General features: G+C 53.6%; 2 protein-coding genes across 2 annotated transcripts in view; one reads left to right on the top strand and one right to left on the bottom strand.

The window, feature by feature from the left end:
• CFAP92 (cilia and flagella associated protein 92 (putative)) overlaps window positions 1–11,038 on the top strand; it is a 56,520-nt gene extending 45,482 nt beyond the window's left edge. The window contains 9 exon segments of the mRNA XM_039248644.1: window positions 7–113; window positions 821–1,040; window positions 1,232–1,526; window positions 8,917–8,972; window positions 8,975–9,089; window positions 9,464–9,625; window positions 9,874–10,077; window positions 10,157–10,286; window positions 10,672–11,038. Of these exon segments, the coding sequence (XP_039104575.1) occupies window positions 7–113; window positions 821–1,040; window positions 1,232–1,526; window positions 8,917–8,972; window positions 8,975–9,089; window positions 9,464–9,625; window positions 9,874–10,077; window positions 10,157–10,286; window positions 10,672–10,877 (1,495 nt within the window). The 3' untranslated portion in view covers window positions 10,878–11,038.
• Window positions 11,039–11,110: 72 nt separating this feature from the next.
• Window positions 11,111–12,279, bottom strand: part of ACAD9 (acyl-CoA dehydrogenase family member 9) — a 36,379-nt gene continuing 35,210 nt past the window's right edge. The window contains exons 17-18 of the mRNA XM_039248649.1: window positions 12,129–12,201; window positions 11,111–11,426 (exon numbers count right to left, since the gene is read on the bottom strand). Of these exons, the coding sequence (XP_039104580.1) occupies window positions 11,326–11,426; window positions 12,129–12,201 (174 nt within the window). The 3' untranslated portion in view covers window positions 11,111–11,325. The remainder of the gene's footprint in view (window positions 11,427–12,128; window positions 12,202–12,279) is intronic.

The following is a 12,279-nucleotide window of genomic DNA, read 5'->3' on the forward strand; positions in this document are numbered from 1 at the left end:
AGGTAGGGAGCACCCGCGCAGGCAGGTCGGGAGCACCGGCTCAGGTAGGTCGGGAGCACCCGCGCAGGTAGGTCGGGAGCACCCGCGCCGGCAGGTCGGGAGCACCGGCTCAGGTAGGTCGGGAGCACCCGCGCCGGCAGGTAGGGAGCAACGGCTCAGGTAGGTCGGGAGCACCGGCTCAGGTAGGTCGGGAGCACCCGCGCAGGCAGGTCGGGAGCACCCGCGCCGGCAGGTCGGGAGCACTCCGCCGGCGCTGCTCCGGCCGCGGGCCCCGCCAGGCACGGCGGGTTTGGAAGCGGAGGCGGAGAAGGCCTAGCGCGGCGGGGTCCCGGGGCCCGGCCGCCCTGTGCGGGCGGCGGAGGACACTGGCTGGTTCTTCCCTCCCAGGAAGGGCTGACCTTGCGCGTCTGGGGGTCAGGCGGACGAGTCCCCTCCCTGCGGGCTGGGGGGGGCGGGGGTACAAACCCTCTCTTTACCCCTTAAAGCAGCAGCAGCGTGGCCGAGCCTTGGCGCCCCACTCTTGAATATGTTAATAAAGGAGGGGGCGGAGGCGGGGAGGGAAAGGGGGGGCCCGGACGCCGAGAAAGAGGACCCAGTCCCGTGGTCGCCCTCCTTGCCTGAGGGGCGGGGAGGGTGTGGACCGGGTAGCCCCGAAGCCATGGGCTGGGGCTGCGGCTCAAGAAGGGGAGGGGACACACGGGCGTCCAGAGCCTCGGGCGGCAGCCAGGCGGGCACCCTGCCCCACGGGTGACGGGAGCGGCTGGGGCGGGGGTGTTAGGGGAAGGGCCGGACCCCCGGACCCTGGTCCCCCGGACCCCAGACCACCGGTCCCCTGGACCCCCGGCCCTCCGGTCCCCCGGCGCCCTGCCCCTGGTCCCCCGACCCCGGCCCCCGGACCCGGGGGAGGGCAGCGAGGAGGACTCTGGGGGGGCCCGGGGACGGCCGCTCGGTCCCCCCGCTGCTGAGACGCGGCGCGGTGTGTGCAGCGGCTTCCTCCTGCGGCGGGAGCTCTGGGACCGACGCCCCGGATCGGCTGGCGGGTCGGGGTTGTCCCCGGACGGGCGTGCGGTGGGGACGGGCGCTCGTCCCTGGACTCCGACCAGCGGCGGGAGCTCTGGGACCCGGGGGCAGCGAGCCGGCCTCCGGGCTTCGCTCCGTCTCCTGAAACGCGGCCGGTGCCCCCACCTTGAGAGGGAGACGGGCCGTGAGCGGGGCGCCCTCTGCGTTCCAGGGTCTACGACATCTGCTACCGCAGCGCCGGACTCCGGGAGGCGGTCGCCAGGGACCTGCTGCCCTCCTCCGCCGGGGTCTCGGACCTGAGCCAGCGGCTGGGGCGGCCCATTTCGCACGGAGACCTCACAGACGGGAAGCCGGTGGCCTCGCCCGCTCACCCCGCCCCCAGCCTGGAGGCCTCCCCGGGGCGGAAATCCGCGCTCGCTCCGGAGATCCCGGCCCCCCAGAAGGCCCTGCGGGGGCGGAGCAGCCTGGCCCCGAAGCCCGGAAGCCGGGGGCTCGGCGCGGTCCAGGTGGGCGCCCCTCCCGGTGCGGGGGGCTCGGCGCGGTCCAGGTGGGCGCCCCCCCGGGTGCGGGGTCACGGCGCGGTCCAGGTGGGCGCCCCCCCTCCCACGTCCGGGCTCCCAGGCCTTCGCTCTGCCTGGGCTGTCCAGTCACCTGGGGGGGACCCCGGGCAGGCTGGGTGAGAGGTGCTGGGCTGGGCTGAAGAGGGTGGAAGTGCCCGCGCCCTCAGGCACCCGTCCCCGTCCCCCCTGGAAGGGAAAGGGGACCCAGAGTTCACCTTGAAGGCCGGGAGCTGAGGGAAACCTCCCGCCTCCACAGCCCCCGAGAAGGCTCCAAGCACTGCCCTCCGAGGTGTGTGACCTGTTGTCCACTCGCGGTCTAGTGTGAGAGCACCCCCTCCCCCCCCGAGTCTCCAGTGAAAGAAAATGTCAGAAAGAAGTTTGTAAGCTTTGCGAGCGGATGTTGTTTAGGAAAACAGCTGTTTTCCCCATTTGTGTTCAGGGTTTTCGTTGTTTCAAAAGAACCAGCTCTTGAATTCATCCATCGGCTTTTTCCTGTTTTTCTATTTTCTAATTAACTTCAGCGGTTATCTTTTATGATATTTTAAAACTTTTTCTCTTCTTTCTAGCTTTTTAAATTTTTTTTATGACTGAAGTATGATTGGCCCACGGTGAGTGACTGCAGTTGCCGTGTGTCACCAGACAACATTATTACAATATTATTGACCACATTCCCCCGCCGTAGTGTGAATCTCTGTGGCTTGTTTTCTAATTGGGGGTTTGTATCTCTTCATCCCCTTACCTATTTCACCATCCTCTACCCGCATCCCCTCTGGCAACTACCAGTTTGGTTTCTGTATTGAAGAGTCTATTTGTTTTTTGTTTGTTCATTTGCTTTATTTCTTAGAGTCTACGTATAACTGAAATCATCCGTTATTTGTCTTTCTCTGATTTATTTTACTTCGCGTTATACTCTCTAGCCCCATCCATGTTCTTGCAAATGGCAACGTCTCATTCTTTTTTATGGCTTAGTAATATTCCATCGTGCATATATACACCACGTCTCCTTGTCCATTAGCCAATTGATGGACACTTGGGCTGTTTCCCGATCTTGCCTATTGTAAATAACGCTGCAGTCAACATAGATTTCCATGTACCTTTTCAAATTAGTGTTTTCATTTTCTTTGAGTGAATACCCAGTAGTGGATTTACTGGATCATATGGTAGTTCTATTTTTAATTTTTGGAGGCATCTCCGTACTGTTTTCCACAGTGGCTGCACTTCCCAGCTTCTTGAGTTGACTGTTTCATTCATTTTTATTCATCCTTGGTTAATAAGGAAGGCTACGCATTTTCCTCTGTATACATCCTTGGCCACATTCCATAACGTGTTGTATGTACTGTATGCTCTGGTTGTTATTTGCCTTAAATTTCTTAGAAATTACAAAACAAGTCCTAGATACAGTCCTATAAAAAAGTCAAACCGCTGAGTATTAGCAGTCTTCCCTTACCCCGTTATTCTACCTTCTCAAGGCACTTACACACGTACACACATGCACACACACATTCAAGTGTACAAATGTTTCACATTCATTTATGGGTTAATACTGTTTTGTTGATGTCATTTAACACAGGGTCTTGGAGATTTTATAAAAATATGGCTGTACAGAATTTGGTAATATGTTTGTACAATTTACGTGACACAGCCTGTATTGAAACCGCCTGGAATTATTGTTCCAGATTTTTAGAAAATTGTTTCTGTTATCTTAGTTGTTGCTAATTTCAAATGGCCTTAAGTAGCTCAGCCAGGCTATTATCAATAATTGTATATGTGCTGCCGAAGCGAGCACAAGCTATTATCAATAATTGAAACCCAACCATAATTTTTCTGTTTTTGCTCTAAGATATAATTTACAAACCATAAAATGTAATCATTGTAAGTATATATGTCAATAATTTGCAAGTAAACTTAGGGGTCTGTACAACCAACACCATCCGGTGTGAGAACATTTCCTTCCCCGTAAATCTGTTCCCTGTCCCTGTTTGAAGTTGATCCCTGTTTCCCACCTCAGTCCCAGGTAAGCACGGATCTGCTTTTTGTCTCTACAGATTTGCCTTTTCTAGACATTTCATGTACCCAGACTTAGACAACATGTGACCTTTTGTGTCTGGCTTCTTTCACGGAGTATATTTCTGGGGTTCATCCATGTTGCAGAATGTATCAATGGTTCCTTTTTAAAACTGATGGATAGTATTCCATTGATTGGATGTATCACATCAAAAAATTGTTTAATGTTTATTTTGAGAGAGAGAGAAAGAGATAGAGCGAGCGAGCAAGCAGGGAGGGGCAGAGAGAGAGAGAGAGAGACAGAATCCCAAGCAGGCTCTGTGCTGTCAGCGTGGAGCCCAATGTGGGGCTCGAACTCATGAACTGTGAGATCATGACCTGAGCTGAGCTGAAATCAAGAGTCAGACGCTTAACCAACTGAGCCACCCAGCCGCCCCTTGGATATCTCTTAATGTACTTATTAATGATTTCTGTATCTCTGGTAACTATTCATATATTTTACACATTTTAAAATCGGTTGTCTTCTTGTTGAGTTGTGAGATCTTTATTCTGGATGTAGTTGCTTAGTTAGAACTCTGATTTGCAAACATTTTTCGGTATGTATGGCTTGCCTCTTTACATTCTCAACCATGTGAGGAAAAACTCTTGAAGTGTGAAGGCTTTTAATTTTGAGGAATTCCAATTTATTGTCTTTCTCTTATTGATCATGCTTTCGGTGACATAGCCTGGAGCCCTGCCTGACCCAAGCCCGCAAAGATTTTCTTCTGTGCCTTCTTCTAGGGGATTTGGAGTTTTGTTTTACTCTTAGACCTTTAAAGCATCTTTATCAATTTTTGTGTGTATGTGTATGATGTAAGATAAGGTTCTAAATTCATCTTTTTTGCATGTGGATATTGTCTTAGCACCGCTTTTCAAAAAGATCAACTGTCCCGCCATCAAATTGCTTTGGCACCTTTACCAAGAATTCGTTGATCAGAAATGTAGGGGTTTATTTCTAGGCTCTGTTACATTCCGCAGACTTAGATGCCTATTCCTGCATGAGCCCATTATCCTGATTTCTATAGCTTTACAAGCAGTTTTGAAATTGGGTTGTATAAGTCTTCTTTTTTCAGAATTGTTAGAGCGCTTTGGGTCCTTTGTAGTTCTGTATAATTTTAGGATCACCTTGCCAATTTATTAAAAAAGAAAACTTGTAGGGATTTTCATAAGGCTTGTACTGAATGTATAGATCAGTTTTGGGGAGAATTTCCATACTGACAGTTTTGGGGCTGGTAATTCATGAGCATGGAATGTCTAGACATCTTTCGGGTCTTCTGTAATACCCTTCAGTAAGTTTTGTCACTGTCATGCACACCTCTGACGCCTGATGAAATTCATGCCGTCATGAACTGAATTATTTAAGTTTTTTTTTTTAATATTTTTATTTATTTCTAAGAGAGAGAGAGAGACAGCGTGAGCAGGGGAGGGTCAGAGAGAGAGGGAGTCACAGACTGAAACAGGCTCCAGGCTCCGAGCCGGCAGTCAGCACAGAGCCCGACGCGGGGCTCGAACCCACGAACCGCGAGATCATGACCTAAGCGAAAGTCGGACGCTCAACCGACTAAGCCACCCAGGCGCCCCTGAATTATTTAAGTTTTGAATGGTTGCAAGAACAGAGAAATACAGTTGGCGTTTGCATATTGATTTCATATCCTGAAATCTTCTGAAATTGGATCATGTCATCCCTGGATAAAGATCACTTTACTTGTCCTTCCCGATCTGGACACCCTTCCTTCCTGCGTTAGTCTATGCAGACGGTCGTACAGAACCCTGCAGCGTGGATGGCTTAACCGTCAGAACTTGCTCTTCTCACAGTCCTGGAGGCTGGGAAGTCAAGGTCGGTGTGCGGGTCTCAGGCCTCTTCTCTTGGCTTACAGGTGGCTGCATCTCACTGTGTGCGCTTTCCTTTTTTTCTTTTATGTTTATTTTTGAGAGACAGAGCACAGGTCGGGGAGGGGCAGAGAGAGAGGGAGACACAGAATCCGAAGCAGGCTCCAGGCTCTGAGCTGTCAGCACAGAGCCCGACGCGGGGCTCGAACCCACGAACGGCGAGATCTTGACCTGAGCCGAAGTCGGACGCTTAACCGACTGAGTCACCCAGGCGCCCCAATACTGTATATAATCTTACGCAGTTTTAATTTTTGCTCAGTATTAATGAGATTCAACCATGTTTATGTGTTGAAGTGTGGGAATATACCACAAGTTGTTAATGGGCATGTGTACTCTTTTGTTTTATAATTTCAGGGCATCTTCCTTCATGGCTTAAATTTTTTGCCTTATTTAAAATCTTTTCCCACCCCAAAGTCATACAACTATTCTGTGCTTTCTTCTAAAAAGATGTAAATTTTTGTTCATCATATTTAAATGTTGAATCCACGAGGAATTTATTTTTTGGACGAGGGTAGGAATCTAATTTCATTTCTTCCATGTGATCAATGGTACCAGCACTTTGCTTAAATGCCCACCCTTTCCCAAATGGTTTATATTGCCCATTCTGCCATGTCAAGTTGCTCTTCATTCATGAGCTTGTGGGTAATTGAGATCTTTATTGAAATTGCATTTACGAATGCATTATTTTCTTCGAAGAACCAATCTCTCTCTTGCTTTTTTGATTCCATATTGTACACTTATTTTCTGTTTCATTGATTTCTGTTCTTATTCCTTACTTTCTCTGGCTCGAATTTGTTCTGCTTTTTCTAATTTCTTCAGATAGATGGTTTGATAATTTTCAGACATGCATCATTTTATTATAATAATGTGTTCATCTTGGCTAAAAATTTCCTATGAATATTAAGTGTATCCCCCACGATTTTATATATCATATAAAACATATCAGTTAAACATATCTTCTACTTTCCATTTTCATTTGTTGTTTGATCAGTGGATTAGCTAAGGGTATAATGTGTAATTCCCCAATACTTTAGGCTTTTTGTTACCTCTGTTTGTTATTCAGTTCTACGCATTGCTAGCAGGGAATATATTCTGTATGATTTCTATCCTTTGTTGATATTTTACAATCCATCATAGGTCAGTTCTGGAAAGTGTTCGAGTACTTGAGGAAAAAAATACACCCTGCAGTTGTGGGTAGCGTTCCAAATACCTCAACTTTGTTTTACTTTACAAATCTGCATCCTGTTCCTTAGTTACTAGGGGAGTCTGTTAAAATCTCCAAATCTGATGGGCTTGTTTCTTTCTCCTCTCCCGGTTTTGTTTTGTATCGGTCCGCTTACATTTTAGATATACACAAATTTAGGCCTGCATTATCCTGTTGATTTGATTTTTATAAATATGATAGGTCTCTTTGTCTCTGGTAATACTTTTTCAAGTAAATACAGTAAAATGCATCTGTCTTAAGTGTATAAGCCTCATTGATTTTGATCTAGGCACATACCTGCGAAACCCTTACACAGACCAGGGTGTAGGAGGATTCGGTCACCCCCGGGGGTGCCACGCCTCTTCCCAACTAACTGCGGTCTTGAATCTATCATCACAGAGTACGTTTGCCTGCTATTTGTTGCACCTTATACAGTGGAACCACACAGCATGTGTTCTCGCACTGGCTTCTTTTGCTCCACATATATATTTATAAAGATTGGTCTTTCACATACATACTTGTTGCTGTGCAGTTTTCCGTTATGCGTATGGCACAACTATTTATTCTCCTACTGATTTACATCTGTGTTCTTTTCCAGGGTGTTCCGGGGGGAGGCTATTATGGCTAAAGTTGCTACGCTGGTTTTGTGCAGAGCCTGTTGGACCCACTTGTTCATCCCCTTGGGCGTATACCCAGGAGTAACTTTACTGGGTCATGGCTGGGCCTGTTTTCACGTTTACCTGCACGTTTCCCAAGCGGCTGTGCCACTTCACGCTGCCGCCGGCAAACGCGGGACGCGGCGCTGCGTTTGTGCCGCGGTGTTGCAGACGCTTGAACTTGCCCATGCCTGTGGCCCTCCCACTCTGGTCAGGGGTACCGGTGTCGCGCTTTCACTTCACTGTGCCTTTCCCCGATGCGCAGCAACGTCAGCACCTAACCGCACCTCGTATCGGCTATTTGTAGATTTCCTTTCGTGAGGTGCCTGTTCAAATGCATTTTTTCTCCAGGGCGTCTGGCTTGTTTTTTTTTTTTTTTTTTTTTAAATCTAGACGAGCTGTGAGTCACATGTATTACAAACATCTCTGCAGTCTGTGGCTTTGCCTTTGCGTTGTTTCAGTGCCGTATTTTGAGGAGACACGTTTCAATTAGTGAGTTCCGTTGATCACATTTCTCTGGCTAATTTTGGGGGGTATTTTTCTTGGCAGGATGCTAGCTTGGCAGTTATTTTCTCAATTGGAAGCTGTCGTCCCCATTGTGTTTTGAGTTCCATTGTTTCCGACAGCTGTCGTTTTTATTCTGGCTCTCTTTGAAGATCCCGTCCCCTTCTCCGATTGCATTTAAAATTGTTCCCCTTTTTGTTTTCAGTGTTACTTTGATGTTCCTAGATCTATTTTTCTTTATATTTATTTTGCTGTGGAGCTGATTGAGTCTGTGGCTTGATATCTTTACGTTTCAAAAATTCTAGACCCGTTTCTCTTCAAAAATACTTCTGTCCTAGTCAAGTTCTCTCTCCCTCTCCTCCTGGGATTTGAATGACAAGCTAGATATTTTCACTATGACGTATATCTTGTATTACTTATGTATCCCATGCTTTTAATTTTCCACATGTTTTAGTGTGTGCTTCAATCTGGATATTCTTTTAAATGTTTATTTTTGAGAGAGAGCATGAGCCAGGGGAGGGGTGGGTGGGGGGGAGACAAAGGATCTGAAGCGGGCTCTGCACTGACAGCAGAGAGCCCGATGTGGGGCTTGAACCCATGCCACAGTCGGACACTCAACTGACTGAGGCACCCAGGTGTCCTCAAACCAATCCATCTTTTTTTCTTTTTATGTTTTATTTCTGAGAGAGAGACAGAGAGACAGAGAGACAGAGAGACAGCGTGAGCAGGGTAGGGGCAGAGAGAGGGAGACAGAGAATCTGAAGCAGCTCCAGGCTCTGAGCGGTCAGCACAGAGCCCGACGCGGGGATCGAACCCACGAACCGTGAGGTCATGGTCTGAGCCGAAGTCGGACGCTGAACCGACTGAGCCCCCAGGCGCCTCCCAATCCATCGTGACTCATTGGTCTCTTCCGCTGTACGTTCAGTCACCCCCATCCAGTGAATTGTAATTTCGATGATTATTTAAAAAATTTTAAGATTTCCATTTGAGTTTTCTATAGATTCCAGGTATCTGGTTAATTCTACACTTCTTCATTTAGCTTATTCATCCTGATTATTGGAATGTTCTCGTCGCTCACCCGATGGCCCGAGGCCTGGCTCTGCCGTCAGTCCCCGTAGCGGCCGAGTCGCAGATTGGGTCTTTCCCTGGCTGCTCTGCTCTCTGAGACCCCCCCCCCGCCCCCCGAGGCCAAGGCGGGGCTGGTCTACGGTGGTCAGTTCGTGCGTCAAGGTCACCCTCTGGCGTCAAGGTCACCCTCTAGCGTCAAGAGCTGCTTCAGAGCAAAAGACGGTGACCTTGCTGGGGGCGAAGAGGTGCCTCTCCCCGCACCTCCCGTCACTGCCGTTTCCACTCGGGAGGGAGCCGTGGACCCGCCTCGGGGCCCTGGGGAGACGGGGACCACGGGCAAGGTGACCGTGCTGCTCCCCGGAATATGCCCTGGGCCCCGAAAGTCTCCCCCTTCGGCCGGCGAAACAGATCCGCCCCGGGGCGGGGTCTCGTGGGTCCGCGAGGCCCGTGACCGTCTGCGCCTCTCCCTCCGGCCCGAGTGCCCGCCTGGGGGTCACGGCTGGCGTCTCTTTCTGCAGAAAAACATCGGCGTCCACCAGGGCGGCCGGAAGCCCCCGAAGGCGGTGGTGAAGGTGATCAGAATTGCGGCCCCCGCCGGCGGCGCGGTTTATAACTACGCGATCCAGACCCTCAATTCCGCGCAGCAGGCCAAGAGGGCGCTGTACCGGGAGATGGCCAAGGTGGGCGCGGGGCGCGGCTCTGGGGGCCTCCGGTTCCCGCGCTGCGTGTGCGCCCTCGGCGCCCCGACGCGCGGACTCGGGGAACCGGCTGCCTCTGCCGGGGAGGCCGTCAGGGAGCGGTCACGACGTCTCCCACGTGCCGCTTCCGACGCCTGCGCGGAGGCCGGTCGGCCCCGCCCCCGCCCCCCGTGTCGGCCCCGCCCCGCCCGTCAGCGGCCCCGCCCCCCGTGTCGGCCCCTCGTTTCCAGGAGCCGACGAAGAGGTTCACGTACTCCCAGGACTTCCTCTCGGCCACGGTGGAGCCGAGGGACCCCGAGGAGGAGGAGAAGGCGGCCAGGAGGGAGTCCCGCCGGGCCTGGATCACAGCCAGCGGGTTCCAGCTCGCGGGGCTTCACAAGGGCACGGACAGCGCCCGGTGCCTGAGGCTGCCGCCCGCGGGCCCCGAGCTGGAGGTCTGCGGGGGGAGGGGCCGCGGGCGGGCCCAGGGCCCCTCTGCCCCCCCCCCCCCCTTACCCTGCCCCCCGCCCCCAGGAGTGGCGGGAACACACCCCGCTGGCCAGCCTGCCGGATCGAGGCAGGTGGACCTGGGACCGGCGCCGCCAGGACTTCGACCTGTACAGGAAGCCGCCGCCCTTCTTCGAGCCGCCCTCGACCGGACCAGGTGAGGGCGCGGCGTGGTCCGCAGTCTCTCGGCCGTCCACACGTCCGAGCTCGGAGCTCGGAGCTCAGGGTCAGGTGGGGTTCGGCGTCCCTGCGCTGCTCCGGAGCTGGGAGACCGGTTCGCCGAGCCCCACGAGGGCCCCTCGCACCCTTCTGTGAAGCCGGGCCTCGGGGTCACTTACAGGTGGACAGAGAATCCAGATTTGGTGGCTGCCGGAGCCTTTGTTCGGGGAGGGAGTGGCGTTTGTCTAGGACCAGGTTTGCCGGAGGAACCGCCCCCAGCGAGCCCGACCCGGGGCAGCGGGTGACCTCCAGGAAACGGGGGAGGAGGTGCCGGCAGGTTGCTGAACGCGGTGCCCCTCCCGCCGGGGCCCCCCTCCCCACAGCGTTTAAGGAAAACCCGGAGACGCAGGTGGGAAACGGAGGCTTGAACCGGGGGCCCCAGCGTTTGAAAGTCGGCTGCGTGCGGGGAACGAACTGCCCCAGCCCCCCGGTGCGGACAGCGCGTCCCACCGACAAAACCCTAGGAACGTCAGCTCTCGCTGGAAAGTCCCCTCCAGGGTCACCAGGCTTGTCAACTTTCACCTCTTGAAGATGAGTCACCCACGCGGCAGACTCGCTCGGACGGCAAGGGCCCGGCCTCCGGCCCCCCCCCCCGCCCCGGGGCCCGGGCAGCAGGCGTGCAGACACAGGCAGAGGCCTGGCCGCGTCACCTCGCGCTTCCCTTCTGTCCCCGCTGCAAGAGCGAGGAGGGCCAACTTCCGCACACACGGGACGCAAGGCCCCAGACGGCTCTGAGGACAAACGTGAGCAGAGCGGTGAAGGTGAACACGAACTGCGTTCTCTATTTTTGTTAGTTCCCAGCACACGTGACGGTCGTGCCCCGTGTACACACCCAGTAAGCACGAGCCCCTCGGGCCAGGAGCGCGCCCTTGCGGGGTAGACGGGTAAGAACTGGTGCCACCCGCGAAAACCCGCAAGTCCTCCCCCTCCCGGAGAAGAGCCGGTCGGGCGGCGGGCCTGGGGCCGCGTCCAGGGCCTCAGGACGTCCTGTCCAGGGGGTGAGCACAGATGTAGGCTCGCTTCTCCAGGACTTGCTGGGACACCTTCTTAATCTGTTCATCGAGATTTTCTGGAGAATCTGGGAGAAAAAAAATACATTTGTGGTAACAGGAATATTGCTGGAACCTTTTTATAGGTTTTTTTTTTTTTTGAGACCGGGAGGGACAGAGAGAGGGAGACACAATCCGAAGCAGCTCCAGGCTCTGAGCGGTCAGCACAGAGCCCGACGCTGGGCTCGAACCCACAAACCGTGAGATCATGAACTGAGAAGTCGGAGGCTTAACCGATTGAGCCACCCAGGCGCCCCCTGGAACCTCTTTTTAAAGAACAGCCCACCCACTGCCAAGGAGCCCTGAAGGTGTGACCCTCCTCCAAACCCCCAGAGAAGGCCTTCATCCCGGGCTGAAGAACCCTGGGTCTCGTGCGAGGCCCCTTCCGCCAGGCAAGCCTGTTTGAGGAGCGAGTGTGGCTGGGAGCGGACACGATCCTGTGTCCCCTCCTCCGTCACTTGGCCACAGGCCTGGCTCTGCGGGGAACACAGGACACAGAGCCTTGAGGCCAAATGACCGTAAGGGTCAGAAGAAGAATAAGTAGATATGGAAGAGGCGGAGCCTTCCAGGCAAACCGCAGTAGGAGCCTGAGCTGGGGCGGCTGCAGGGGTGAAGAGGCACGGCCGCCGCCTGCACTCCGGGGAGAGGCTGTGCGCAGCTGCCAGGGCCCAGCGCAGCTCACCCTCGGCCTCACCTGGAACGCCCCCCCCCCCCCCCGGGGCCGTACGTACACTTGTCCAGCTGGGACAGGCTGAAGAGGTTCTGGTAATAAGCTTCTGCACAGAACATGCTGGCCAGCAGAACCTGCCGGAAGCAGGGGGAAGGGAAGGGGAGGGCAGGGGGAAGGGAAGGGGAGGGCAGGGGGAAGGGAAGGGGAGGGGG

The sequence above is a fragment of the Hyaena hyaena genome, unplaced genomic scaffold (genome assembly GCF_003009895.1).
Source record: "Hyaena hyaena isolate Hyena2069 unplaced genomic scaffold, ASM300989v1 scaffold_316, whole genome shotgun sequence".
Classification (NCBI taxonomy): Eukaryota; Metazoa; Chordata; class Mammalia; order Carnivora; family Hyaenidae; genus Hyaena; species Hyaena hyaena.